The sequence below is a fragment of the Geotrypetes seraphini genome, chromosome 11 (assembly GCF_902459505.1).
Source record: "Geotrypetes seraphini chromosome 11, aGeoSer1.1, whole genome shotgun sequence".
Taxonomy (NCBI): Eukaryota; Metazoa; Chordata; class Amphibia; order Gymnophiona; family Dermophiidae; genus Geotrypetes; species Geotrypetes seraphini.
Genome location: NC_047094.1, coordinates 59,274,301 through 59,301,700, shown reverse-complemented (window position 1 = coordinate 59,301,700; position 27,400 = coordinate 59,274,301). Strand labels below are relative to the sequence as shown.

The following is a 27,400-nucleotide window of genomic DNA, read 5'->3' as shown; positions in this document are numbered from 1 at the left end:
GTCAGTGGAGCTACCAGAACTTCCCTAAGTTCCTTCAGCACCCTCAGATGTGCACCATCCAGCCCCATTGCTTTGTCTATTTTTATTTTATCTAGCTCCTTACGAACACAACCCTCTGAAAATCGATCCGGGTCTATTACTCCTCCATCCCTATTCATGTTTGTCTTCTGTGGTCCCTCTCCCGGCACTTCAACCGTGAACACAGAACAGAAATATTTGTTAAGCAATTGAGTCTTTTCTTTATCAGCTTCTACATATTTTTCCCCTTCACCTTTTTGAGTCTCACAATGCCACTTTTGCACTTCTTCCTATCACTAATATATCTAAAAAAAATGTCTTGTCTCCCCGTTTTATCATGTCAGCTATTTTTACTTCCATTTGCATCTTTGCTCTCCTGATTATATGACCAGCCTCTCTCAACTTTTCCAGATATTTTTGCCTGTCTTTCTCTTTCTGTGATCTTTTGTAGTTTATGAAAGCTTACCTCTTATTCCCTACCTTCTCAGCTACTACTTTTGAGAACCAAAGCGGTCTTCGTTTCCTCTTACTTTTACTTACTTGCCTCACAAAAAGGTTTGTCTCTCTTAGTTACTCCTTTCAGTTTTGCCCACTGCATTTCCACTCCTGGACATTCCCATCCAGACAATAATTCCTTGATGTAATCCCCCATCCGAACAAAGTTAATTTTTTAAAAGTCTAGAACCTTTACTTTTGAATGAGCCCTCTCTATACCCATCTTAATATTAAAGTGTACCGTGCGGTGATCATTGGATACCAGATGCCCTAGACCAGTGGTTCCCAAACCTGCATGAGAGAGATTTGCATACCTGTCACTTCCATTATATGCAAATCTTTCTCATGCATATTCATTAGGGATATCTTGAAAACCTGACTGCTGGGTGTCCCCCAGGACAGGTTTGGGAACCACTGCCCTAGACTATAACATCAGAAACACTTTCCCCGTTTGTAAGCACTATGTCCAGTATGACCCCTTCCTGAGTGGGTTCCATTACCAACTGCTGGAATAGTTCTTGTAGAGAATCCAGGATCTCCCTACTTCTAGAATACCCCACAATAGGGATACACCAGTCAATATCCAGCATTTTAAAATCAACTATTAGTAAAACTTCCCCTTTTTTTAGATATATTCTGAATGTCTACTATTAAATCTCTGTCCACTTCTTCTGTCTGTAAAGGATGCTTGCATATCACACCAATGTAAATATATTCACCATTCCTTCTTTCCAAATTGATCCACAGTGCCTCTTCCTTGCCCTGCAGATCCTGCAATTGTGTGGCTTTAATATGATCTTTAACATATAACGCTACTCCCCCTCCTTTTTCTTCCTATCCTGTCTTTCCTGAACAGATTATAGCCCGGTATAACTACATCCTAGTCATGGTTCTTTGTGAACCATGTCTCCATGATCGTCACTATATCCAACTCAGCTTCTAGATCCAGAATGTTGTTTCCCATATTTCGAGCATTAGTATACTGCTTTCCAGACATTGCCCCCTTTTACCATCTGTGTAGAGGTATTCAGTGATTTACTTACCTGAGGGCTTATACTCACCTGGGGGCTTTGATCGCCCTGCCCCATCACTTCTTGCTTCAGAAGCTTTCATACCAAGGAAGACATTGACATTTAAGGACTAATTTTATAGCAGGGCACCTGTTTGAAATATCCAAGAAGATGCCTATTCTAAGTCTAAATAATCTTTATAACGCAATCCACTGGCGCACAGATCCTTTTGCACAAATTTAAACATGTTCTAAACATGTGTGTGTACATGAAAGTTGTGTGTTTTTATATATGTGGAAATGTTGAAACTCCATACTGTACCCCATGGCAATACGTCACACAGATGCTTTCAGTGTACTTCTTTGCATATATACCCTTGTGCAGTTTTACAAGAGCCTGTGTCTGTGTACACACCATGCTTTACACATTGAAAAAGCTGCCTTATGGTATACATTAGCATTAATTAGATTCAGCTATTAATTGTACCACTGCTCAAAGCTACCTGGAGACTGAATCTTACTTACGAGTCATAAGTAGAGCTGTGGGTTTGTCATGGTTGCTGTGGAAACCAATTCCCCCCCCCCCCCCAACTACAATTTGCTATGATTGTCATTTTATAGTATTTTCTCTGAGTATGTGGCATGTCTGCTGCTACTGGCAGTACAATGCCTATTAATTGTTCAGGTTCATTTCTGAGTGCTACAGTGTCTTTTTCTCTGTAATGATGCCTGCTCCTTTATAGATGTGCTTAACTGGTAATGACTGATTCATCCAGTCCCAGGATGCTGGTGATCTATAGTATAAAGAAGGCCAGCATTTCTGTAGGGGAGGAAAATGTTTCAAGTTTTGTACTAAGACTGAGCCTGATTCTCCATTACCACACATCCTTACCACTGATGACTCTGCTTTGAAAGATGTTCCACCCTAAAATGAAGCCCTCCGTAAATGTACTCTTCTGGACATTTGATTGTGTGATACTTATTTGTTTTGGGTTTCTGCAGTGATACTGTATATTTGGCATGTACCAGAAAATGGAAAGAGCTGTGTACAAAGGCTGTGTTCTTGTACCACATCTGCCACAATACTGCAGACAGTGTTGAAAAGCTGAGTGTTCTTGTAACATATCCAGCCAGGCTCCCATCTTGCAAACCTCACAGCCTACTCTGAAGAAAGCCACAGCATGATGGCTAAAATGTTGGTTCTACCTGATCAGATGTGGTGAGACCTAGAAAACTGCAAGAAGCATGATGCAAGCTGCGGAAGCCCAAGAGATTATATCCTACCCATATTGTCCAGATAAAAATTAAAAAGGATAGGGGAAAGCAGTGATCCCTGTGGGACACCAGAGTTCATAGTCCAGTATGTTGAAAATTGCTTTTGCCAATAAACCTGTAATGATCTATTTAAAAAAGACAAACACATTAACATGTCGCCTGAAAGGCTTATATCAGTTAACCTGATCAACAAAATATCATGGTTGACCAGGTCAAAAAGCTGCAGACAGGTCTAATTGTACTACAAAGATCTGATAGCCTTGATCTGATTTCAAATCATGCTCAAATAATAAACCAGATTTCTAATTCAATAAAAACATCAGTCTTGAACCACTGGGTTTATGCACCTCCAACTTTGGGGCATCGTAGGGAGCCTCATTTGCATTTTTCTGCTCTGCTTTCCTTCTCCCTAGGCTATCATGTATGTCTCAGTGCAACGTGGTAGGAGCCTCTCTGTTCTGTTTGTGTTTCTTTCTTTTTTCATGGTTTTTTTTTCATCCAATTGAGAGGCTTTTCAGTGCTGAAGAGGCTCCCGGTCTCAGGACATCTATGCGAGAGAGCACAGACTTTTCAGGTCAGAAGTCTGTAGTCAAGGGGCTGCCTGCATTACATGATATGCACTTGGCCAACCAGCACTAATAGTTTCTGTCTGCAGTGGATTTGAGCGCAGGACTGTTCTAGTTCTCCAGGACTAGAGTTGACTGCATTTCCTCCCCTCTCCCCCCCCAGCATACGTGGTGAGGGGCTGAGGTCTCCCTCCCGCTGGAGGGACTGAGAAGCAGTCTGAAGAAGCAAGCAGTCTGGGCCTGTCATCCAGAAGCAAGCAAGAGGCCTGAACCTAGGCCTGTCATCAAGATGTCGCCAGATTTTTGGAGGGAGCATTACGTCTGCATCAACCAGTATGGTACCCTTTTTCGGAGTGGAATCTGAATCTTGTCCCTCAAGCTCTAGCTAGAGCTCCATATGAGCCGTTGGAGAAGGCGTCAATTAGATGTCACTATGAAAGCAGCATTTTTGGTGGCTATCGCATCTGCACGACAAGTATCGGAACTGCAGGCTCTATCCTGTAGGGAACCTTTTCTCAGAATATCGGAGACGGAAATTGTAGTGTACACAGTCCTGTCCTTGCCGAAGATAGTGTTCCAGTTTTCATGTTATCCTGGAAGACCGGTTGCTGGTGTTTACGCCTTTGGGATCTAAGAAGACTGAGAAGATTATGAAGTTGCTGGATTGCACAGAATGTTGCTGCTTTACCTAGAAGTGACTAATGAGTTTTGGCTGTCGGATCATCTCTTTGAGTTAGTGGGTACTAACCAGGGACAGCCGGCTTTAAAAGTGACCATTTCCAGATGGATTGGAAAGGCCATTTCGTTGGTTTATATTGGGAGCGGTAAGATACCTCTGACTTTCCTGAAGAAGGCCCATTTCACTAGGAGCGTAGCTTCCTCCTGGGCTGAGTCCAAAGTAGTGTCCACGGAAGAGATTTGGAGAGTAGCCACTGGTCCTTTCTCTGTATGCTTATGAAATTTTACAGGGTGGATGTAGCGGCAAGATTGGATACCACTTTCGGAGCTTCAGTGCTGTCAGTAAGCTCAACTTCCCCACACTAGATTTATGGGACTACTTTGATACATCCCTGTTGTTCAAGACTGACATTCTATTGAACCAGAAGGGAAGATTATGTACCTACCTTGTTTGATGTTCCTATAATCTTCTTTCTAGGAAATAGGAACATCAGTCTTGAAGCCCACCCTGTCAGACGATTCCTAGCCTGCCATTCTGTCTTGGACTTGACTGTAGCACTGGCAAGCTTGTTTCTTTCACTGGCCTTTAGCAAGAGCTCAGATAAAAGAAAATCACCTATCTCAAGAAAATGGGGGTTATCCGTAAGAACCCGTGACTTTTAGTGCAGGCTGCACTCAAGTAGGTGAACTGTGTTTCATCTCGTTATGGGTTATAAAGTGTTCATCATTGTTAATGTTATTGTTCTTTGTTGTGTTATGAGAAGAACACACTTTTTTCTCGGGGAGAATCCCCTGTACCTCTCCCTTTTTCTGTTTGTTCTCCAGGGCTGACCACCTGCTTTGATACGAACTGAGTACAGGACAGCCCAGGGAAAAAGGGAGGCAAAGCAGAAAAATGCAAGGGAGGCGAGGCAGAAGAATGCAAATGAGGCTCTCTACACTCGCCCTGTGGATGAAGGTGCATAAACCCAGTGGTTCAAGACTGAGGTTCCCATTTCCTAGAAAAAAGATTAACAAGGTAGGTATATAATCTTCCCATAACTCTTGTCTGTACTATGATTTAATCTTTTTTTTTTTTTTTTATAAATTCTTTATTCATTTTAAATCTATCAACAAGTGTACAAAATTATACCAGAACATATATATACCAGAACATATATAACACTTGAAAATCTTACACATATAATCATAAAATATAAAAATTACCACCCATCCCACCTATCCACCCTCAATTACTACAAATAAACATAATTCAAGTAGAAACATATCATATTAAAATAGATCAAATATTTCTCCCCTAAAATCCCCCCCCCAATAAATATATATATCTAATCTAAAATTCAACTGCCTTGAGTTTAAAAGCTGGTGGTGTTCTAAAAAGCTTGTAAATTGTGCTGAGACCACCCTCTCAGTTGGTATCTCTACCACTCATTTAAACAAAATCCCTTGCTACTGCTCCAGAGTGAGATCACATGGTAGGCCAGCCTTGTATGTTTTCCTCCTTCATTGTGGTTCAGGTCTGTATGTGTATCCTCCCATATAGCAAGAAAAATAATCCCCTCAAAGTGACATGGGAGGGCATAACCAACTAGGGATTGGAGATACATATGTACTTCTAGCCAGAAAGCACTTATCTTCAGACAGGACCACAGACTATATGCTAGAGAGTTGTCCATCCTGTTACACTTGATACATTTGGGCGTAGGGGTACACCCAAAGTGAAAGGCCTGCTCCTGGGAAACATATCCCAATAACTCTAAATTGGCACTCCTATAATTCTGCACTATATACCACCTGCGGAATTGCTAGAATAAGAGGAGTCAAAGTGACCGAGCAAGGGCGCCTACCAAGGTCATGTGCCCATTGGTACAACAGCTTCTGATAGTCTCGCTGGGGTTGCAAGGGTACCAGCCTTCCGTGGTAATGAGATACCGAAAGCCATTCCCAGTTAGGATCAGTGGAAAAATCCCTGTAGGTATTCAAGAATTCCTTGGTACTGGACCCCATGGGTAATGAAGTCAAATAATGGGATACTTGTCGATAGGCAAAATGATCTGTCTCACTCAAGGACAGAATGCCCAGAGAGCCGGAAAAGGGTAGATAATACTCTCTGCAGTAAGAAACTGTCCAAAGCAGCAAAGCCCTTTACTAGCCCAGCGTTTAAATACGGCATTATTCTGTCCAGGCATGAAGTCTGCGTTACCTACCAGTGGCAAAAGAGCTGTGCTATAGGGAGACAGAACCCAGAGAGATAATAATCATCTCCAAGCGTGCTGGAGTGACCAGCCCAAACAGCTACCCAGCCCGGGGCTGGATAGAACTGTACCATTCCAGTGCAAAAGATATATCAAATTCCAGGGAAAGAAGTAATCCTTTTCAAAAGCTACATCTGTGACCTGAGAGCTATACAGAAGCCAGTCATCTCACAAATGTCGAAGCAGATAGGCAAGATTGTAAAATTTGAACATTTGGGAGTCCCAGTCCTCCAGTGGACCAGGAACTTTGTTAAGCAGGAATAGTGTCAGAGTCTGCAAAAGATAGAGCCACTTAGGAAAGACGATCATCCGTAAAAGATATATACGACTCATCAATGAAATGGGAAGATTCCGCCAATGTCTTAGGAGTATCTTAGTCTCAGCCAGCAATTTATCCACTGTATATTCAATCGATACAGAGATTTAACATCAACAGGTAGCTAGATATCTAGATAGCGAAAAGAGGTTTGCGCCCATTGTAACGGGAATGTAGAACCCCATTCGTCTTGCAGGGACTCTGGAAAAGCCAGGACCTCGCGCCTTAAAGATTTTAATATAATCTTATGCTATTTTTTGAACTAACTGTGGAAATATTCTTTATGATGGAACCAAGCAATCAGCCCTTAAAACTTCAGGACATACAAAATGCAGAATGATTTATTCCAGTCTGCGAAAATGTTCAACCCCATTGTATGTATCTCAGCTTATTAATCAGTATTATCTCCCAATCAGCTTCAAGATCTATTGCATATTTCACTGGCCTGTTTTTTCCTACTCTCAAATCATCTAATCCCAATGAATTCAAGCAGACCAGTGAGATTCCAGAAGGAAAATGTGTCTTCCATCCCTAGTGCATACCATGGACAAAATAACTCATTGTATTGTATGTTGTTTGTTAATTATCCCTCCTTTTGTGAGACTATTTTGCCACTTATTTCCATGCCGAGTCATGTTTTGCTAAAATTAAGTAGGACTGAAAGATTTTTGTTAAAGCTTTAGGGGAGGTACGGGGACAGAGGTGTAGCTTGCTTCTCCTTTCTCCCTTTGAGAATCCTGTGGTACTGTACCATGTATTTTGCTCTGAAACTTTTTTTTTTTTTTTTTTTTTAAATTCATGAATTTGCATTGATAAATTGGTCATAATAAAGCTTACAACTTTTCAGCCATACTTGTACAATTCTTAATGACCTGCAACCCTCCTCAATCAGAACTAACTTGTACCATTTTTTAAGTCATTTTGATATGAAAGCATACAACGGGTGTTTCTCTTTGTCTGTAGTATATTCTTAATTTTAAAACTGGTCAACTGTAGTATATTAAATCACAGCTCTATTTCAAGTCAAACGACTGTTTGAAATGAAGTGTTCTAACCAAATGCTCAATAATTCAGTGTCCAAACTCACCGGGGAGAAAGTTGGGACCTTCTATATCTTCTGTGTCCCTATTCTTCTCCTGCCACAATAGATCAGTTGGTAGGAGTGAAAAAAGTTGGTAGCTCCAGCGGTATTGAAATACTGTGCAAATTTGTGCAAATAGTGCAATAGAGTGCTGAAATGCGTGCTAGTTCAATGCCTGGCCCCCTGGCATTGAACACTTCATTTCAAACAGTCGTTTGACTTGAAATAGAGCTGTGATTTAATTGTTAATAAAGCTAATTCATCACAGAATAACATTTGTTTTCTCCCTAGAAGTATATCAAATGTTGGAATAAATTAAATTACACAGTGTAGCTGTTTGCAATGGAAGCGGTCTCCTGTACAGTCACAGCCCTCTCCTGTCAAATTTTCTCTGATGATGTGACAGCAAAGCTCTGCTCTGCCCTATAGCAGTTGATCTGATGGCAGGCTTCTTGTTTTGTTTTTTAATTCCTTACAGCTTCTGTCTGCACATCTCCCACCAGCACCAACCCATCACCCCACTGTGATAGTTCCAGCTCCTGCCCTTCCACCACCCACTTCCCACCATGTAACGGTGGTAACCATGGGGCCTTCTTCCGTCATCAACACAGTGTCTACATCTCGGCAGAACCTGGACACCATTGTGCAGGTGAGCAGGACCTATGGGCAGAGCACTCTGCTGCCTGGAAAAGGGAATTTCAGATTTGAACAAGATGTCCTATACCAGGGGTGGGCAACTCCGGTCCTCGAGGGCTGGAATCCAGTTGGGTTTTCAGAATTTTCCCAATGAATATGCATTGAAAGCAATACATCCAAATAGATCTCATGCATATTCATTGGGGAAATCCTGAAAACCTGACTGGATTCCGGCCCTCGAAGACCGTAATTGCCTACCCCTTTCCTATACAGTGGCGTAGCAAGGGTGAGAGGCGCCCGGGGTAGAGGCACCCCTCCGCCTTCCCCGCGCCCCCCTGCCGTATGCATGCCCCCCTTCTCTCATACCTCTAGTTGTTCACCACTACACGTAACAACTCCAACATGCTCCTCGTGACCCCAGCAGCTCTCCCTCTGATGTCACTTCCTATGCGTGGCACCCGGAAGTGGCATCAGCGGGAGAGCCAACGCAGTCGCGAGGAACACGTTGAAGTTGATGCAGTGGTGCACAACTAGATGTATGGGGGAAGGGAAGAGGCGGAGGAGTGCTGGCACCCCCACCAACATGGTGCCTGGGCAGACTGACCCCCTCGCCCCCCCCTTACTATACCATTGGTCCTATATGGGGGTAAAAAGGTCCAGATGGCGATCTCATTAATTACTGTGTTTTGGACTGACCACCATATTCTTCACAACAATGTACCTGCTGTATAATAAAGTGTAGAAGCTGAGGGGAAGGGTAGTTTTGGTCTTCCAAGAGCTACAGATAGTGGATTCTTAGGACAGCTATCCACTCTGCCTATTTATTAATTTGCATAGATAGGAGCTGGCATAGTGGTTCAGGTCTTCTGTTTGTGGATCAATCAGGGTGGGAATGGCACAGATGTTAGCTGTCATGGCATTCATTGGTGGTGGTAGGGTGGGGGCAGAGTAGAAAGGGAGGGGAAGGGTCTGCCATTGTGCAGCGGTGACACCTAGTTGTAGGATTTAAGGCCCATGATGATAGGGTTCCAGAAGAGCCCTGGATTGCACCTCCCAGCTGAGGATGTTTTCAGTGATTGGACTAAACTAGTACTGTAATTAAGAATGAAAGCTCAAGATGCCACATCCCAGCCCTTTCTTCACCTAAGAGGGAAGCCCAAAGCCAGAGGAGGAGGAAACTGCCTGAACAAAAAAGATAATGTGTTTAAATAAGTTTGGTTATCTTTTCGTCCAAGCACACTGGCTGTTCCCAGGTTTTTTCTGGTTCCTGAAGAGTGATGTTAAGGGGAAACTAGCTGCCCTGCTTTTCAGGGGTTCTTACATTGTGCTGAAAGTGAAGATTTTTTTCACCCAGTGTCATAAGATGTTCCTAAACAGTCTCAATAAGAGATCTTTTGAAAGTTGATCATTCTCAGATCAATATTCATGGTTGTGTGTGTGTGTGCAAATGCACCATCATGCTTTCTTGGAAAATAAAATAGAAGTAGACTTCTGGAAAATAAAACACAAGTAGACCTTTATGAAGAAACAGAAGTCTTTATTAATAAATGATACTTCCAGAATTCATACATTAGTGCCCAGCATGGCTATGTTTTGCCAAATCTGGCTGCATCAGGGGTAAGAGAAACAGCCAGTAAAACCACAAACAGACCCAAGAGAAGGATTATTTGTAACCAGTTTTGGTGAAGTTTGTAGTTTTACACTGGCTGGTTTTCTTACCCCTGATGCAGCCAGATTTGGCAAAACATAGCCATGTCAGGCACTAATGTATGAATTCTGGGAGTATCATATATTAATAAAGACTGCTGTTTCTTCATCAAAGTCTACTTCTGTTTTATTTTCCACGTTGGATTTAGTGAACTGTTTGCCTTGTTGCTTTCTTACTTCACCACTTTCCTACAGGCCTGTGATGAGATATTCCAATCTCAAAGCCTGTTGGGATTTATAGTCCTGTTAATAGAAAGTGGTGGTGTGCAGTAGTGTGGGTGCTCTTATCCCCTGTATGTAGTAGATATGTTTTGGCTTCAGGCTGATGGAGGAACGGAGAGAATGTTGTACTCTCCCTTAAACCGAAAGTCATTCTAAAAGTGACACTGGACCATTTGATACAGTTGGATGAAAGAAAATTTGGGAAGACTTATTCTCACCAGCGCTGCTAACCTCACAAGACTAACTTAGCAGAAGTCTTTATTCATAGGATAACGAAAAGGTGGAGAAAAAAATCTCAGTTTATCTTCATGGATCTTTAAAAAATTCCACTCCAAAAATCTTTTGTTTACATCTATTGCTTTCATGTTCTAGCTTGTTTCCTCAGCCTATCCCAAACTTTTAACGGAAGTAAATCAATGCCATAATTCATTGTTTCAAACAGGTTTACATGTAATATAATCAAAACTTATGTGTAGTTGGTCCCAATCGCACTTCCACTGCAGTGCCGGTGCTGATCAATTGGTGGTTTCTAAAACTCTACTCCGCTGCTGACTCGCAACCCACAGTTCATTATTCCACTTTCCTTCCTGGGCTGAACAGCGTCACACTTCCCACCGCAGTCAGGTATTCGGGCTCCAAACCTCTTCACTTGACAAAAGAAATTTGTTTCACATCTCTGCTGCGTCAGGAGTGGCACACAATATCATGTAAGAATCCCTATTGAAAACTTCCTCAGGCAATTCTCAAAACTGGCAGACCAAAGACCAAGCTCATCCGATAAACCTGTGAGGCAGTGTTCTCCATTTATCCCAGCTGCATTCCTAAGCTAAAGCAGGCAGGCACAGGGCACAGTGAGTAAGACTATTATAGCCTATGGGGAAAATCAGTGATTGGGGGTGAAGTTCCAAAAGTGACTTTTGAAGGTTTCTGCAGCTAGAGCTAAGGTCTCCCACCTCTAAAAACCCCTTTCCTTGCATTTTTTGAACTTCAGAGCTGTCTCCACAGGCTGTTTTTGGCATGATTCTACTGGTGGCGGCCATCTTGGATTTTAAATTATCTTTTTTTCTAAAGCCTCCCTTCTGCCTCAAACCACCTCAATTTTGCTTAAAATCGACAGGGATGGAATCTCTTGGTCCTTCCTATCCTTATATCATGCCAGGTTTGTACTGGATGGCTGGCTGAGGAGTATCCATGTCCCGTTTGTGATGGAGGGACGGGAGCCTTGGGCTCGGCTTCCTCCGAGTACTCCAGGGCTGGGGATCTGCAGGAGGCATATTCCCAAGGGAAGAGACCCTTTCCAGAGTCCTCCTCCAAAGGTGCATTTACCAAGTGCAGATGTGCGGTGGCCACAGAGTCCAGGAGGACCGCCAAGTGTCCGAGGTCCTCAGTACAAGGCTTCACCCCAGATTTTGTGAGCCTTATATGAAATGCCTAGTTGGACCTCACAGTTAAGACTGTTTCTGGTAGTGCTTGTTTCAGCACGGTGAATCTCGGAGCTGCAGTCACTTTCCTGTAGAGAACCTTTCCTCAGAGTCACAAATGAGGATATCCCTATTTGTGCTGTGCCCTCCTTTCTCCCCAAGGTGGTGTCAGATTTAGGGTTTGACAAGCAAGATATTTTTGAAGATGCTGGATGTCTGCATAGCTTTGCTCCAGTACTAGGAAAAGACAAATGACTTTCGTCTTTCTGACCACCTGTTCATGCTTACCAGCTACTCCCGGCTTCATTCAGTGTGATGGAGACAGTGACGAAGGGGATATCCTCTTGGCATGCTCTCCGATCAGAGATGGACCAAGAGATTCAGTCTGACATATACTGGGAGAATGGGAAGTCTGATTTCATTCCACTGTTGCCCCAAGATGCAGTTTGTCTGGCAGAGTCTGGTTCTCTGCATGAGAGCAGCGGTCAAGAAGTGGTAGTGGCCCTGGACCAGGGAGAAGGCCTATGAGATTTTTGTTATTGCCATGAGTCTCATTTGCTACATAATCACCCTCCTTTTGAACACACTTCTCATGCCATTGTACCAATTTCTTTATTTCATTGGAAAAAAAATGTTTTTGTACCATATGTACAGTATTTGCAGTGCCAATTATTCAAAAGAATTATTCAGGTGGCTGCAGCACACCACCAGTGTCTGAATATATGATTCTGTAGAAAAAAAGCTCTTCTGGTTGTACATACAACTTTGGCCATCTTTTTTTCATCTAAGAAAAGGGTAAGGTTTGGGGGTGGAGCCAGGGTGGATGAGCTGTTAAAATTCAGTGTTAGATATTCAGTAGCTGAATTTTAACAAATATTCGTGTGGTGATACATAAATAGGAAGCCTAACTTTAAACGTTTAACTACCCATTTAAAGTAATAATTGGATGTTTAGAACTGGTACATTTTAAAATGAGATTGCAGTTGAATAAACTGTTGTAAAATAAAACTGGCAAGAGGTATTACATCAGAAACAGTTTTACTTTTTTATAAACCGTCGGGATCCATACATTTCATGGTGGGAACCCCACAGTCAATAAGGTTTTCAGGATATCCATAATGAATATTTCTGAGTGCGGCACTCTGTCTGGGTTTTCTTGGACCCTGTGCCTACTCACAAACAGCCTGGACACTCTTGCAGGTATAATAGGTTTTTGAGTACAGACCTAAGCCTGTTACCTCACAGGCTCTGGTAAGGCCCCCTTTCTCAGTTCAAGGTAAAACAGTTTTTCTTAAGCAAGGATCAAGGGCTGGTCCCAGACAGACACACACACAGTCCATAATCTTCAGTATTAGAAGGTTGGTTTACCTTATTCAGCCATATACCAAAGTCTCACACTGTCAGCTCTTCTAACAGTCCTTGCCAGATTTCTTGATTTCCCAGGGCTTTTCCTCAGCCCATGGCTAGGGAAGTGTTCTCTCTGTGTCTCTCTCTGTTTCTCTCTCTTTCTCTGTGTGTCTCTCTGTTTCTCTCTTTCTTTTTCTGTGTGTCTCTGTCTCTCTCTCTCTTTCTTTCTCTGTGTGTGTCTCTCTTTCTCTCTCTCTCTTTCTCTGTGTGCCTCTGTCTCTCTCTCTTTCTTTGTGTGTGTGTCTCTCTCAGAAGAATCTCTTTGCTTCCCAGGGTTCTTCTCAAATCCCCAGTCTGTGAAGGATTTTGTAATGGAAGCCTCTTCTTCCAGGATCTCCTCTCTCAGGGACCTATCCTGAATGATTCAAGTCTGGGGGCAGAAGTACTCCTCCCTGCCTGAATCCCACCCCTCTGACTCAGCACTGAGCTTCAAAGCTTGGGGCCTTCTGGAACATGTTGTTTTCCCCAATTTGCCTAATGTCTCCTGCTGCCCAGTAGAATAACTGCAGTCTTAGTGAGAGAAAACTGAATTTCTCACACCGAGGCAAATGCATATGTTTAGAGACCCATTATATTACATGCAAATAGTCTGAATTTAATCACTAAGGCTATCCAGAAAACCTTATTTGCCGTAGAAGCCTCAGGACAGGTTTGGAAAGCTCGAATAGGAGATGGTATGCAGGTTTTAAAAAGTGTGTGTCCATGCAAATAACCTCTAAATCACTCTGGACCCAAGGGAGGGTACGATAGGGACCGGTGCTGCCAGCCCATCTTCTGATACTTTTGTCATGACCAGTGTTTACAAATGGGTTCGCTTAAATTTTACCACACACAATTAACAAGGGAGCAACACAATCTAATCACAGCAGACTTGTTAAATAAGTCAAGACGAACACACTCAATGCTATTCATTCACAGCAGCCATACCAATTGATACACTCAATACTAGGAAAAATTAAGTAAAAAGCCTCGGACTTAAGTGGCAGCCTATTGAGCAGTATCCAAACTGCCTTAAGAACAATCATGGGCAAAAAAAACTCTACAATTCTACTCTGGAACCAGTATGAACATGCTAGCATATATAGCACTCTTGACCAGTGTCTCGCAAACTATCCTGAGCCATGACACGCTAAACAGCGGACTGCGGCTGGAGAGCACCTGGAAGTGCCACAGACATTGACACGATAACATCGCACACATGCATGAAGGCCCTGCAGACAGTCCCTGAGCCACCAGTGTGGGAGGGGTGCTCAACAGGAGATGTGCCGAGACGCTGGCACTGGTTGACTGTCTAAAGGACGTGCCTCTCTCCACGAGAAGCATGCTTTGGAGGCAGTCGGCGACTCGCAGCACACCTGCAATCTCGCCGCAGCACACAGTTTGCAAGTCACTGCTCTTGATGATGCACAGGAGAAAAACTGTATCTCAATTCTTATCTGCACTTGGCAAAAAAAAAAAAAACCAAACCAGACAAAAAAACTCTACAACCAATAATAAAAAGAAGAGTTGCTAAAACTTCAAACATGGAATAATCACAACCCTCTTATGATTCAGGATAATCGGAATTCTCCCAACCAAAGCTAAGTTATCATTGATTTTTGGAATTATACCACACAAAGTTATGTGTAGAATCATAAGAGTGTTTTTTTATGACCAATGATTACATGGATGTCATTCAATTGATCAGCTTTGGCTGTTTTGGAAATGACATAAAAAGGTGTCTGAGGTCTTTTACCCTCTTTTTTGTAAATATATTTAAAGCCAAAATTTGCAATTACCTAATTGTTGATAGTATCGTAAATATGATTATTCCATGTTTGAAGTTTTTGCAACTCTGTTTTTGATTATCAATTCTTATCTGCACATGTCCGTTTCTCTAAAATGTCCTCAAATGCTCATCCAACTCTTCTTTATGGTAAGCATTCTCAGTATATAAAATGGTCTTTTCCCAAAACGTTCTTTTTCTGTTTCCCAACAGAGATCTCCTTTTTGCCAGCATTTCTGGTTCTTTCAGGGGATTAATTACAACCTCTCTGTGTAGCTTTCTCTTCAAAATAGCACTTTATAAATAAGGAATGCCAAGGCCCATCCTTCGGTTATCCGATGCCACTTTTCTGAGAAAAAAAAGCAAACCATTTCAAACAGCCTTGTGTTTTTAAAGAAGAGAGCTTTGGCCTTTGTAGAGATTTATGTTATTTTGTGCAATTTAATGCCATTTAGTCATACATGAAGTGGAAGATCTCATCGTACAAGTCCACCTTTTCCCAGGACCTTCACAATAGAACCCTCAATCAAGATGTTACAAACTGCATATGGACCACATTTCTTATGTCTTGTCTTCATTTTTTTTTTGTACTATTGAGTGTTTGGCTGGATCGAGCACATTTTTCCTGACTTATTTACCATATATAATCGAATATAAGTTGATCCGAATATATGTCGAGACCCCCCTTTTCCCCCCAAAAAAGGAGGAAAATGGTTGACTCGAATATGTCGGGCAGCTTAATATTAAAGTGTCCTGCCCTGTCAGGCTCTGCACCCAGCACCCTTCCATCCTCCCCTCCCCTGTCAGGCTCTGCGCCCAGCATCCTCCCCTCCCCTGTCAGGCTCTGCGCCTAGCACCTTTCCATCCTCCCCTTCTCTATCAGGCTCTACGCCCAGCATCCTTCCATCCTCCCCTCCCCTGTCAGGCTCTGCGCCCAGCACCCTTCCATTCTCCCCTCTTCTGTCAGGCTCTGCGCCAAGCACCCTTCCATCCTACCCTCCCCTGTCAGGCTCTGCGCCAAGCACCCTTCCATCCTCTCCTCCCCTGTCAGGCTCTGCGCCCAGCTCCCTTCCATCCTCTCCTCCCCTGTCAGGCTCTGCGGCCAGCTCCCTTCCATCCTCTCCTCTTCTGTCAGGCTCTACACCCAGCACCCTTCCATCCTCTCCTCTTCTGTCAGGCTCTGCGCCAAGCACCCTTCCATCCTATCCTCCCCTGTCAGGCTCTGCGCCAAGCACCCTTCCATCCTATCCTCCCCTGTCAGGCTCTGCGCCAAGCACCCTTCCCTCCTACCCTTCCCTGTCAGGCTCTGCCTTCTGTCCCCTCCTCCCTACCTTATCTTCCTACCTCTGCCGATCTGGTTGAGGTGCAGCGGGCAGGCGCAAGCTTTCTAAATTCCTGCCCCACTGCTAACCAGCTGCTCGGATCCACTTAGTCCAAATCAATGCCATGAGCAGCAGCGCAATTTGGTGCTGAGCGGCTTCCTTACTGGCTCCCAAATTCTCGGGAGAATTCTTGGGAGCCAGTAAGGAAGCTGCTCAGCGCTGAGAAGCAGTGCCAAATCGCGCTGCTGCTCGTGCCACTGAGATGGACTAAGTGGATCCGCGCAACCGGTTAGTAGCGGGGCAGGAGTTCGGAAAGCTTGCCAACGATCGGCAGAGGTAGGAAGATAGGGCAGGGAGGAGGAGGGGGGCAGTGTCTGGCCGCGGCGGAAATATAGCCATCACATTTTCAAGATCATGTGCCTAATGGAGAGGGTTCAGGAAACGCTGGTCTAGTAAACCTTTGTGAGTCTTTTTCATGTTTCAATTGAATTTTGCTTATTATAAATTTATAATTGTAAAACATTCTGAATGTTGGTCCAGAAATTAAAAGGATCTAAACTCCTCCCTTGGCTTTCATTCCCAGGCAATTCAGCACATTGAAGGCACGCAAGAGAACCAACTGCAGCTGGAGGATGAAAAACGGCGGGCTGTTATTGTGAATCCAGCTCGGGCATGCCTGGAAGCCAGCGATTCAGACACCGCCTCGGACCTGGCGTCAGATGACAGTGATGCCATGGAGCAGAGTCGGGAGGAGACACCGCAGGGGCTGGAATTACCCTGACGCTGGAGCTGCTTGCCAGAATAGAGGGAGGGAGTGGGCATCTGCAGAACAGATGCAGAGAATTTTTACAAAATGCAGCCTAATTTTGGGTCTCTTTTATGACCTCACGAATACTGTAATTCATAAGGAAGCATACAAGGCATTCATACTCCAAATTTTCACACAAGGGGGAGGGAGCCGCTGCCCAGACATGTCACACAGCTGCAGCTACTGGCGCCTTGGTAAAATTAAATCAAAAGGTCCGCAATGATTAAATTTTTAAGAAATCTCTAAACCATATAATGGAATACCCACTATAAATTCTTCGTTTTACTTTTTAAGCACTTAAGTTAAACTTTTTTAAAAAAATTCTTGTGGGGAAGGGTACTGGGTCTTGCCCCATTTGGCATCCTTCCTCATCCTCCAGGAGTCTCCCTCTCTGTTTCTCTTGGGTTTATCCTACTGCTGTGTGAACCCTGGTCCAGACAGTGCAGGCTCCCCTCGCCCTCGGTCTACAACTTGTTTCTGTGTCTGTTGGTTTATGTTTGGGTTTTTAAAATGTTTATTTTCTCTTTGGTTTTTGTTTTTTACAATTTGAGGTTGTGTGTTTATTGAGAAGCTATTATATTTTGTTAAGAAAGTAACAGGAAAAAAAAAACCCTTGAGAGGCATGTGCCTTTGTAAAGAAACAGAATAAAGTTTGTACTTTGTTTTTTTAGAATGAGTCGCTGCTGTCAATGGAGCTGTGAAAGCTCCCAGCCATGTCGGTCATGTATGATCCACTTGTTTCTGGGGAGAGCTATTTTAGGATTACAGTACTTCGACTAATCATAGAAGGGTATGAGGCTCTGATGGTGGGATTTACCAATTATAACACTGTGGTTGTTGATGAATAGCCATGGAGCAGAGATCCACATCTAGGTATGATTTTGAATCCTGGAGGGAGAGAAGAGGCCTTTTTCAGCCAGTACACCAATAGCCTTTGAGGATGAGTGAAGGAAGGGGGTGATTTCAGTCCTTGAAAGGTGGGGGGGGGGGAGTTTCACTTGCAAACCTCAGCTCTAGGAACACTTCCTAGATAATGAAATGGGGACAGAATTTGTCCCCGTCCCCATGGGAAACCAGCCCGTGTCATTCTTTAGTATAGCTCAGCCTCCGTCCTTGAGGGTCAGTGACTGCCCATTCATGCTCTGATTCTTTCCTCTCTCCTTAAAGAATGACACGGAATAGTTTCCCATGGGGACGGGGACAAATTCTGTCCCCATGTCAATGGAATTTGGATTTAATCCAGTCTTTGAGACACACCCAGCCAGTCAGAATTTTAGGATACATACAATGAATATGCATGTGAGAGATTTGCATGCAAAGGAGATGACTACATGGAAATTTGTTTTATGCATATTCATTGTGCTTAATAATAAATCATATGCAGGTCTTCTGCCTTCTCGGCTTCCTCCCCTCGGCATAGTCCAACATTTCTCCTACCCAGAACCAAACATGGCTCTGTCCACCTCCCGCATTGGCACATTTTTACCTTTCTGAATCCAAACCAATGAAGGGGGTGGGCCAGGTCGGGTCAGAGGGAAAGCCTGATGCAAGTAGCCTTTCAATAGGGCTGCTACTGGCTGCAGGTCTGAAGATTGGTTTGCATTTGGAAAGATAAAGGGTGCTGCTGTGGGGGGTGGAGTGCGGGCAGAGCTATGGTCAGACCCAGAAAGGAGAGATCCCATCTGCTGAGCCAGATTGGTTTGAAAAGGTGTAAAGGGTGGTATGTCAAGATTAGTGCCTGTGAGGAAGAGATGCCAGGAGGGAATTAAGAAAGTTGGACCTGGGGGGGATTGAGTTGGAGCTGAGAGAGAGAGAGAGTGAGTAGAATGGGTATAAATGGATCGATTTTTCACTCTGTCAAAAATTATAAAGACTAGGGGACACTCAATGAAGTTACAGGGAAATACTTTTAAAATCAATAGGAGGAAATATTTTTTCACTCAAGAGAATAGTTAAACTCTGGAAAGCATTGCCAGAGGATGTGGTAAGAACGGATAATGTAGCTGGTTTTAAGAAAGGTTTGGACAAATTCCTGGAGGAAATGTCCATAGTCTGTGATCAGTAGCATGGAATATTGCTACTCCATGAGTTTTGGCAAAGAACTAGTGACCTGGATTGGCCACTGTGAGAATGGGCTATTGGGCTTGATGGACCATTGGTTTGACCCAGTAAGGCTATTCTTATGTTCTTCTGAGTTGGATCTGGAGGGAGGGAGAAATGAAGATATTGGGACTCATCCAGGCCCCAGCCCCTTCCCCTTCCCAAACTGTAGTACATGTATGTGAATAAGTGGTAAGGTAGCTGAAGCCTCGTCAGCCAAAAAAATCTGCCTAATTCGCCTCATACTGCCTCAGGAGCAGAGAAGTCAGTGGCATGCCTCCAGCCATGGACACTTGCACTCCCCAAGCATATACTGACAGACTGAAAAAGCTGGGGCTTTTCTCCCTGGAAAAGCGGAGACTTAGAGGAGACATGATAGAAACCTTCAAGATCATGAAGGGCATAGAAAAAATAGACAGGGACAGATTTTTCAAATTATGGGGAACCACAAGTACAAGGGGGGCACTCAGAGAAATTGAAAGGGGAGAGGTTTGGAACAAACGCCAGGAAGTTCTTTTTCACACAGGGTGGTGGATGCATGGAACGCGCTACCGGAGAATGTGATAAGCAGGAGCATGCTACAGGGCTTCAAAGAAGCCTTGGATAGGTACTTGGAGGACAAAGGGATTGAGGGTTACAGATAAGAGTAGAGGTAGATTATAGGGATGGGATTAGAGGTAAGTTACAAAATTAATCAGGGACCACTGTTCAGGCACTAGGCCTGATGGGCTGCCGCGGGAGCGGACCGCTGGGCAAGATGGACCTATGGTCTGCCTCAACGGAGGCAACTCTTATGTTCTTATGAGTGCTGGCATCGGTGGCTGGGGGCACCCTGCTGACTTCCTCTGTGTGGAGGCAGCAGAAGGAGGCAGTTTTGGGAATCAGTTTCTTTGGCGGGGCTTCATCATCCCCACCAGCAAGGGTACAATATGTACTGTGTGGAGGAGGGAGAGGAAATGTTTGCTCTCTTCCCCCCTCTGGACTGCTGGTTATGCCTTGCCTTTAAAATGTTAATTGCAATTAATCACATGATTAATCAAAATGCAGCCCTATTGAAAACCTGACTTGGCTGAGTGTGTCCTCTGGACAGAAATTAGAACCCTTGATTTAACCCTTGCCTTTCTCAGTAGCTCAAGGTGAGGTACATTTCAGGTACCTTTAGGTATTTTCCTCACCTCAGAGAGTTTACAATCTGAGTTGGTTAAGGCCATGGAGGATTAAGTGACTTGCCCAAGGTCATAAAAAGCCAAAATGGGATTGGAACTGGGAATCCCTGGGTCGCAGCCCACTGCATTATCCATTAGTCTGCTGTTCCATACCTCCATTATATCACAAATACCAAGAGTCTTTGCACCTGTTGTGGATTGCCTAAGTATATTCTTGAAATGCAAAGAACACATGCTGGAGTGAGCTGAGCACAGTCTGTATAGACTAAACTGTGCCCTGGCTGCTGCTTCATGCCTTACCTGCCCCTAGAGAGGATAAAGCAGTGTTTTACATGCAGAAATGGTCTAGTACAGAAGTAACCATCTGATATGTAGGAAGACTTAGGGCTAGATTTACTTAGCTCACCGATCGTGTCCCGACCAGTTTGCGAGCCTTTTCCGACCCGATTCACTAACCTGCCCGATCCGATCCGCACATGCAAGTGAAGGGAAATGGCATGCAAAGTAGGAAGGCGGCGATTCACTAAACAGAAGAAGGAACACTGATTGGTCTGGCTGATTCAAAAAGAAGCGACTGCTGTGGTCCAGTCACTCGTGTCCTTGCCGACTGTCCTGCTCTCTGCTGCACTGAAATCCCAGTATCGAAATAAAAATAAAACCAACAAAATAAAACGTTTTAAACACATCTCCCTTGTGCCAAAAGCACAAAAAGGCAAGCTCGGCCAACTCTCCTGCTCTCAGCCACCCTTCCCTGCAGTGCAAGCCTGTGGTTTTAACCCGCAGGTTAAAAGCATGTTCTGTTCCTGGCTGCAGCGTGTTCTGTTCCATTAGATAACCAAATCTCCAACCTATTTGATATCATCCCCTGACTACAAGAGGTTCAGAAAGGAAATATAAATCATACTCTTCAAGAAATCCCTGAGTAAAGCCTAATGCCACGAATACCTCCCTCCTACCTACCCCTGATCCTACCTCTCCCTCTCTCAGAAACGATCTCTGATCTACCTCTGTAACCCTTCCCTCCACAACTCTTATTGTAATCCGCTTTGAACCAAAAGGTAATAGCGGAATAGAAATCTGTAATGTAATGTAATTAAAGCCCTTCCCCCCCCTTGTTTTGACCTCGCTTGTGTGGAGAGCAAGCGCATGCGCGGCCCGCATCTGTGGGCAAAGAAGATGGTCTGCGCATGCCTCTGATCGCATTAATTTGCATGAGGACTCAAAGTGAATCAGTCGCCCGGGAAGACTCGCCTATGGATCGCCCAACAAAGGTATAAGCTTAAGATTACCTGCCGTTTAAAGATGTGTTCTTGAGGGTGGGGTTTTGGAGGGGTTTTCTCTTAGTGCACAAAATAATAAAAAAAAACAACCCTGCTACTCCAATGATACCAGGTATCTACAAAGCTTTATAGACATACAGGGCCTGATCTTCAAAGCCTGGTGGTTAAATTGCTGATGAAGGGCTATCTGCTATGTGGCATTTAATCAGTTAATGCCACTGAAATCAGCACTAACCGCTAAAGTGATACCTGGTGATTTTATTTATTTATTTATTTTGGCAGTCTGGGGGCAGAGTTGACACTTATGCAGTTGGGTCAATATCCAACACTTAACACTGCTTAAGTGAAACCGGACCCAAAAAAAGGACTGCGTTTGATGTGACTCAAATTTGGCCGGTTTCACTTAGGCGGTTAAGTGATGAATATTGCACTTAAGTCAATTGACTATCCCAGAATAACGCTGTCGCTACCACCGCCCCAAAAAAGTTGCTAAGCAACACTGGCATAATATTTTCTGCATAGAGCTTCCAATCTACTTGATAGACTGCCGTACGGAAGAAACTTGGGAGTCTGAATTGTGGTCAGCATGTTTAGCCTTCGTTCCCTCTCTCCTTTGCACCTAGTTGTAGGATGTGTGTGTGTGTCTCTGTAGCCCAAACAGATGTAAAAATGTGCCCATAATGGGGGGGTTCATACATTTTTAGAGTGTAAGTCTACATGTAATTTTGCTTTGAAAAAAAATAGCACAGTTCACACACAAGAGAAGTAGGCAGATACTTTTTTACCTATACATCTAGTTATGAAATCGCCCAAACTTAGTTTAAACTTCACCATCCAGTTGCTATTCAGCTGCTGCGGTCGGTGTTATTTTTAAATGCTGGCCTTGGCAGTCAAGGGTTGATATCCTTGGTACAGTAATTGGCGCCAGTGCTGTTCAGGTTACAATATAAGAACATAAGAACTGCCATCTCCGGATCAGACCCATGGTCCATCGAGTCCGGCGATCCGCACACGCGGAGGCCCAGTCAGGTATACACCTGATGTAGTTTTAGTCACCCATATCCCTCTATGCCTCTCGTAAGGAGATGTGCATCTAATTTGCCTTTGAATCCTAGCACAGTGGATTCCTTAATAACCTCCTTTGGGAGAGCATTCCAGGCATCTAATCTAATCTAATCTAAATCTTGGGTTTATATACCGCATCATCTCCGCAGATGGAGCTCGACACGGTTTACATGGTTAGGGAAGGAACGGAACTCCAGTGGAATTATATAAGTATGAGAGAAGAGAGGTTGGTGTGAGAGTGCCAGGAGCGGGACAGGTTACGTTCTGGAGAAGAGCCAGGTCTTCAGATGCTTACGGAATGGTAGAAGGGGGCTCAAATTGCGGAGAGGGGAAGGGAGACTGTTCCAGAGCTGAGTGATTCTGAAAGGGAGGGAAGAGCCAAGTTTACCAACAAGGGAGATGCCTTTTAAGGAGGGGTAGGATAGTTTTAATTTTTGAGTGGATCTAGTGGAGGTTGGATTTGAGGAATTCCAGGATAGAGGGATAAAAGGAGGAAGGATACCGTGGAGGATCTTGAAGGTTAGGCAGGCACATTTAAAGTAGACCCTGGAAATAACGGGAAGCCAGTGGAGTTTGGATAGGAGCGGTGTGACATGGTCAAATTTACTTTTTGAGAAGATAAGTTTGGCCGCGGTGTTCTGGATTAGTTGGAGTCTGTGGAGGCTTTTCTTTGTTAAGCTTAGGTAAATGGAATTGCAATAATCCAATCTGGAGAGGATAATGGATTGTACGAGGACGGCAAAGTGTTTTTGGTGGAAGCAGGATCTCACTTTCCTCAGCATGTGAAGGCTGCAAAAGCATTTTTTTATCAGGGAGTTGAGGTGGTCGTTGAAGGATAATGATGAATCTATGGTGATGCCCAGAACTTTGCTAGAGAATTCCAGCTGTAGAGAGGAGCCTGTGGGCAGTGGGATGGAAGTGGGTAATTGATCAAGTTTAGGGCCGAGCCAAAGTAGTTTAGTTTTGGACTCGTTCAATTTCATTTGTACAGTGTGAGCCCAGGATTGAAGTTTGGTTATGCAAGAAGAAATGTTAGCTGCGAGATTGGTGAGGTTCGCGTCGGTCTCGATGAGGACCAGGATATCGCTGCGTGAACTTCCTGACATTTGTCCTGGACTTGTCCCCCCTTAGCTTCAAACCATGTCCTCTTGTCCGTGTCGCGTTGGACATTGTAAATAATTTATTTTCCTGCTCTGTTTTATCGATGCCTTTCAGCATTTTGAACGTCTCAATCACGTCCCCTCGCAGCCTCCTCTTCTCAAGGGAGAACAGTCCCAGTTTCTTGAGTCGTTCCTCATATTCCAAGAAACTGGGACTGTTCTCCCTTGAGAAGAGGAGGCTGCGAGGGGACATGATCCCTGCAATTTTTCCAATCTAACTTTTTCTGGATATTCAAACCGCACAGTGGCCTCAAAATCACCACTAGCTGGACACATTTCTGTTCTATCCCCACACTACGCAGATAGTGCAGAGGTGGCTTGTAAGCATATTCAGTGGTACTCTCCAGATCTGGACACTGATTAGCCACAGAAAACGTTGGCTGGGCCATTTGGCTGGACAATGACCGGTTAGGGGTGCCTCGTCTGGGCTATGCTAGTAGTCTGTAATGGAATCTATGTACCCCTATTATAGAATACACTTTCACCATACAGCATCAGGGTGTCTAACCAAAGGAGCCCATTTACAGAATTAACCGCTATATGTTTAGTCTACACAGAATGATGTGCTTATTCACTAATTTCTAATATGTTTCCAGTTTATTTAAGTTTTGATATACCGCTCATTATACTACTGAGTGCTGTACAATAAAAATGGGGGGAAAAGAAAGTATAAAGGAAGGAGGATACATTACAGAGATGGACATAAAATACAACATGGGAAGATAGTTATAGGGAAGTGGGTGGAACTACAGTATCTTCATATGAAAAAAGGAGGGAAAAATCACATTAGGAATGAGAGGTATGTGGATAATAAAATACTTAAATCAAATTAAAATTGTGCCCTAAGATATAATATCAAAGGCATCACTGAATAAAAAATGTTTTAAGATTGGTTTTACATTTAGTCAGTGAGGTTTCATGGCAAAGGTATGATGGAAGGGCATTCCAGAGAGTGGAAGATGTTACTGAGAAAATGGTTTTTCGTGTGGTCATACATTATATGCTTTGGAGAGGGAATGGTTAAAAGATTATGTTGACTGGAGTGGAGTGTCCTCATTGGGATATACAGAATGATTAGTCATAATAATAATAATAACTATTTTTATATACCGCTATACCACAAACAGTTCAAAGCAGTTTACAGAGGAAGAGACTGTATACAAACAGCGACATTACAGAAAGCTTTTCAAACATAAGAACATAAGAACTGCCATCTCCGGATCAGACCTTCGGTCCATCAAGTCCGGCGATCCGCACACGCGGAGGCCCTGCCAGGTGTACACCTGGCGTAATTTATAGTCCACCATATCTTTATATGCCTCTCTTAAGGAGATATGCATCTAGTTTGCTCTTGAAGCCTAGGACGGTCGATTCCGCAATAATCTCCTCTGGGAGGGCATTCCAGGTGTCAACCACTCTCTGAGTGAAGCAGAACTTCCTGACATTAGTCCTGAACCTGTCCCCCCTTAGCTTAATTACATGTCCTCTAGTCCGTGTCAAATTGGACAATGTAAATAATCTTCTCTGCTCTATTTTGTCGATTCCTTTCAGTATTTTGAAGGTCTCGATCATATCCCCACGCAGTCTCCTTTTCTCAAGGGAGAACAATCCTAGTGTTATAAGTCTATCCTCGTATTCCAGTTTCTCCATACCCTTCACCAGTTTTGTTGCTCATCTCTGCACCCTCTCCAGCAGTTTTATATCCTTCTTTAGGTAGGGAGACCAATGTTGGACGCAGTATTCCAAGTGTGGTCTGACCATTGCCCTATAAAGCGGCATTATAACTTTCTCCGATCTACTCGAGATTCCTTTCTTTATCATGCCCAACATTCTATTTGCCTTCTTTGCTGCTGCCGCGCATTGTGCCGACGGCTTCAGGGTCCTATCTATCAGTACACCCAGGTCCTTTTCTTGTTCACTCTTCCCCAGAGTTGCACCTGACATTGTATACTCGTATTCCTTATTCTTATTGCCTAAATGCATTACCTTGCATTTCTCCACATTTAACTTCATCTGCCATTTCTCCGCCCATGTTTCTAACCGACACAAGTCGCTTTGGAGTTCCTCTCTATCCTCCTGCGATCTGATTGCCCGGCATAGTTTTGTATCGTCTGCAAACTTGATGATCTCACTGGATGTTCCTTCCTCCAGGTCATTGATATAAATATTAAAAAGTATCGGCCCAAGTACCGAGCCCTGGGGTACACCACTAGTCACTTTCTCCCAGTCGGAGAACTTCCCATTTATGCCCACTCTCTGCTTTCGGTTTTCCAGACATTTGCCTATCCATCTTTGTATATCTCCCTCTATGCCATGGCTTTGTAGTTTCCTGAGAAGTCTTTCGTGTGGAACTTTGTCGAACGCTTTCTGGAAGTCCAAGTATATTATGTCCACCGGCTTCCCACTATCAATTTGCTCGTTCACGGTCTCAGAAAATTGGAGTAAATTCGTCAAACATGATTTCCCTTTCCTGAATCCATGTTGACTGGGTTTCATCAAGTCGTGTGCGTCCAAGTGCCGGACTATGCTATCCTTGATCAGTGCTTCAACTATCTTGCCGGGGACAGACGTAAGACTCACAGGCCTATAGTTGCCCGGTTCCCCTCTCGATCCTTTTTTGAAAATTGGCGTGACGTTCGCTATCCTCCAGTCGTCCGGTATCTGTCCAGTTCTGATTGTCAGGTTTGCAAGTTTTTGCAATAACTCTCCGATTTCAACCTTCAATTCCTTTAAGACTCTCGGGTGAATTCCATCCGGTCCAGGGGATTTGTCACTTTTAAGTTTGTCGATCTGATAGTATATCTGGTCTAAGTCCACTTCAACTGTGGTGAGGCTGTCTTCTATTTCTCCTGCAAACACTTTCTCCGCTTCAGGTATTGTTGAGGTGGCCTCCTTCGTAAAGACGGACGCAAAGAAGGAATTTAGTTTATCTGCGATTTGTTTATCTTCCTTGATGTACCCTTTTCTTCCCTGGTCGTCCAGGGGTCCCACTGCCTCTTTTGCAGGTTTTTTCCCTTTCACGTATCTAAAGAAGGGCTTGAAGTTTTTGGCCTCCTGGGCTATTTTTTCCTCATATTCCTGTTTGGCATCCCTCACCGCCTTGTGAAATTTCTTCTGATCATCTTTATGTTTGTTCCAGGCTTCGGTTGTCTTTATGCATTTCCATTTTTTGAAAGAGTCCTTCTTTTCTTTTATGGCTTCCTTCACCTGTATGGTAAGCCATGCCGGTTCTCTTTTGCTCTTTGTTCTCCGATCTTTGGAAATCCTCGGAATGTAGAGATCTTGTGCTTCTGTGATAATATTTTTCAGTAGGGACCATGCCTGATCTACCGTTTCAAGTTTGTCCACCATCTTCTCGAGTCGTTTTTCTACCATGGCTCTCATGCGATCGTATTTACCCTTTTTAAAGTTTAAGGTGGTGGTTAAGGTTTTGGCATGTTTCCCTTTCCCGATGTCAAGTTTAAAGTTGATTACATTGTGATCACTCGTTCCCAGTGGAACCATGACTTCCACTTCTGTTATCGGTCCCGTGAGGCCATTTAGGACCAAGTCCAAGGTGGCGTTGCCTCTTGTCGGCTCTTTTACCATTTGTTCCAGGAAGCAATCCCCTAGCACCTCCAGGAACTTGGCCTCCTTGCCGCAGTTGGA

General features: G+C 43.8%; 1 protein-coding gene across 2 annotated transcripts in view; it reads left to right on the top strand.

Moving 5' to 3' along the window:
- The window catches only part of TFAP4 (transcription factor AP-4), a 72,362-nt gene extending 54,708 nt beyond the window's left edge, over positions 1-17,654 (top strand). For both annotated transcript variants that reach the window (XM_033963759.1, XM_033963760.1), the window contains 2 exons: positions 8,172-8,342; positions 16,757-17,654. In XM_033963759.1, the coding sequence (XP_033819650.1) occupies positions 8,172-8,342; positions 16,757-16,954 (369 nt within the window). In that variant the 3' untranslated portion in view covers positions 16,955-17,654. The remainder of the gene's footprint in view (positions 1-8,171; positions 8,343-16,756) is intronic.
- Positions 17,655-27,400: the final 9,746 nt, after the last annotated feature.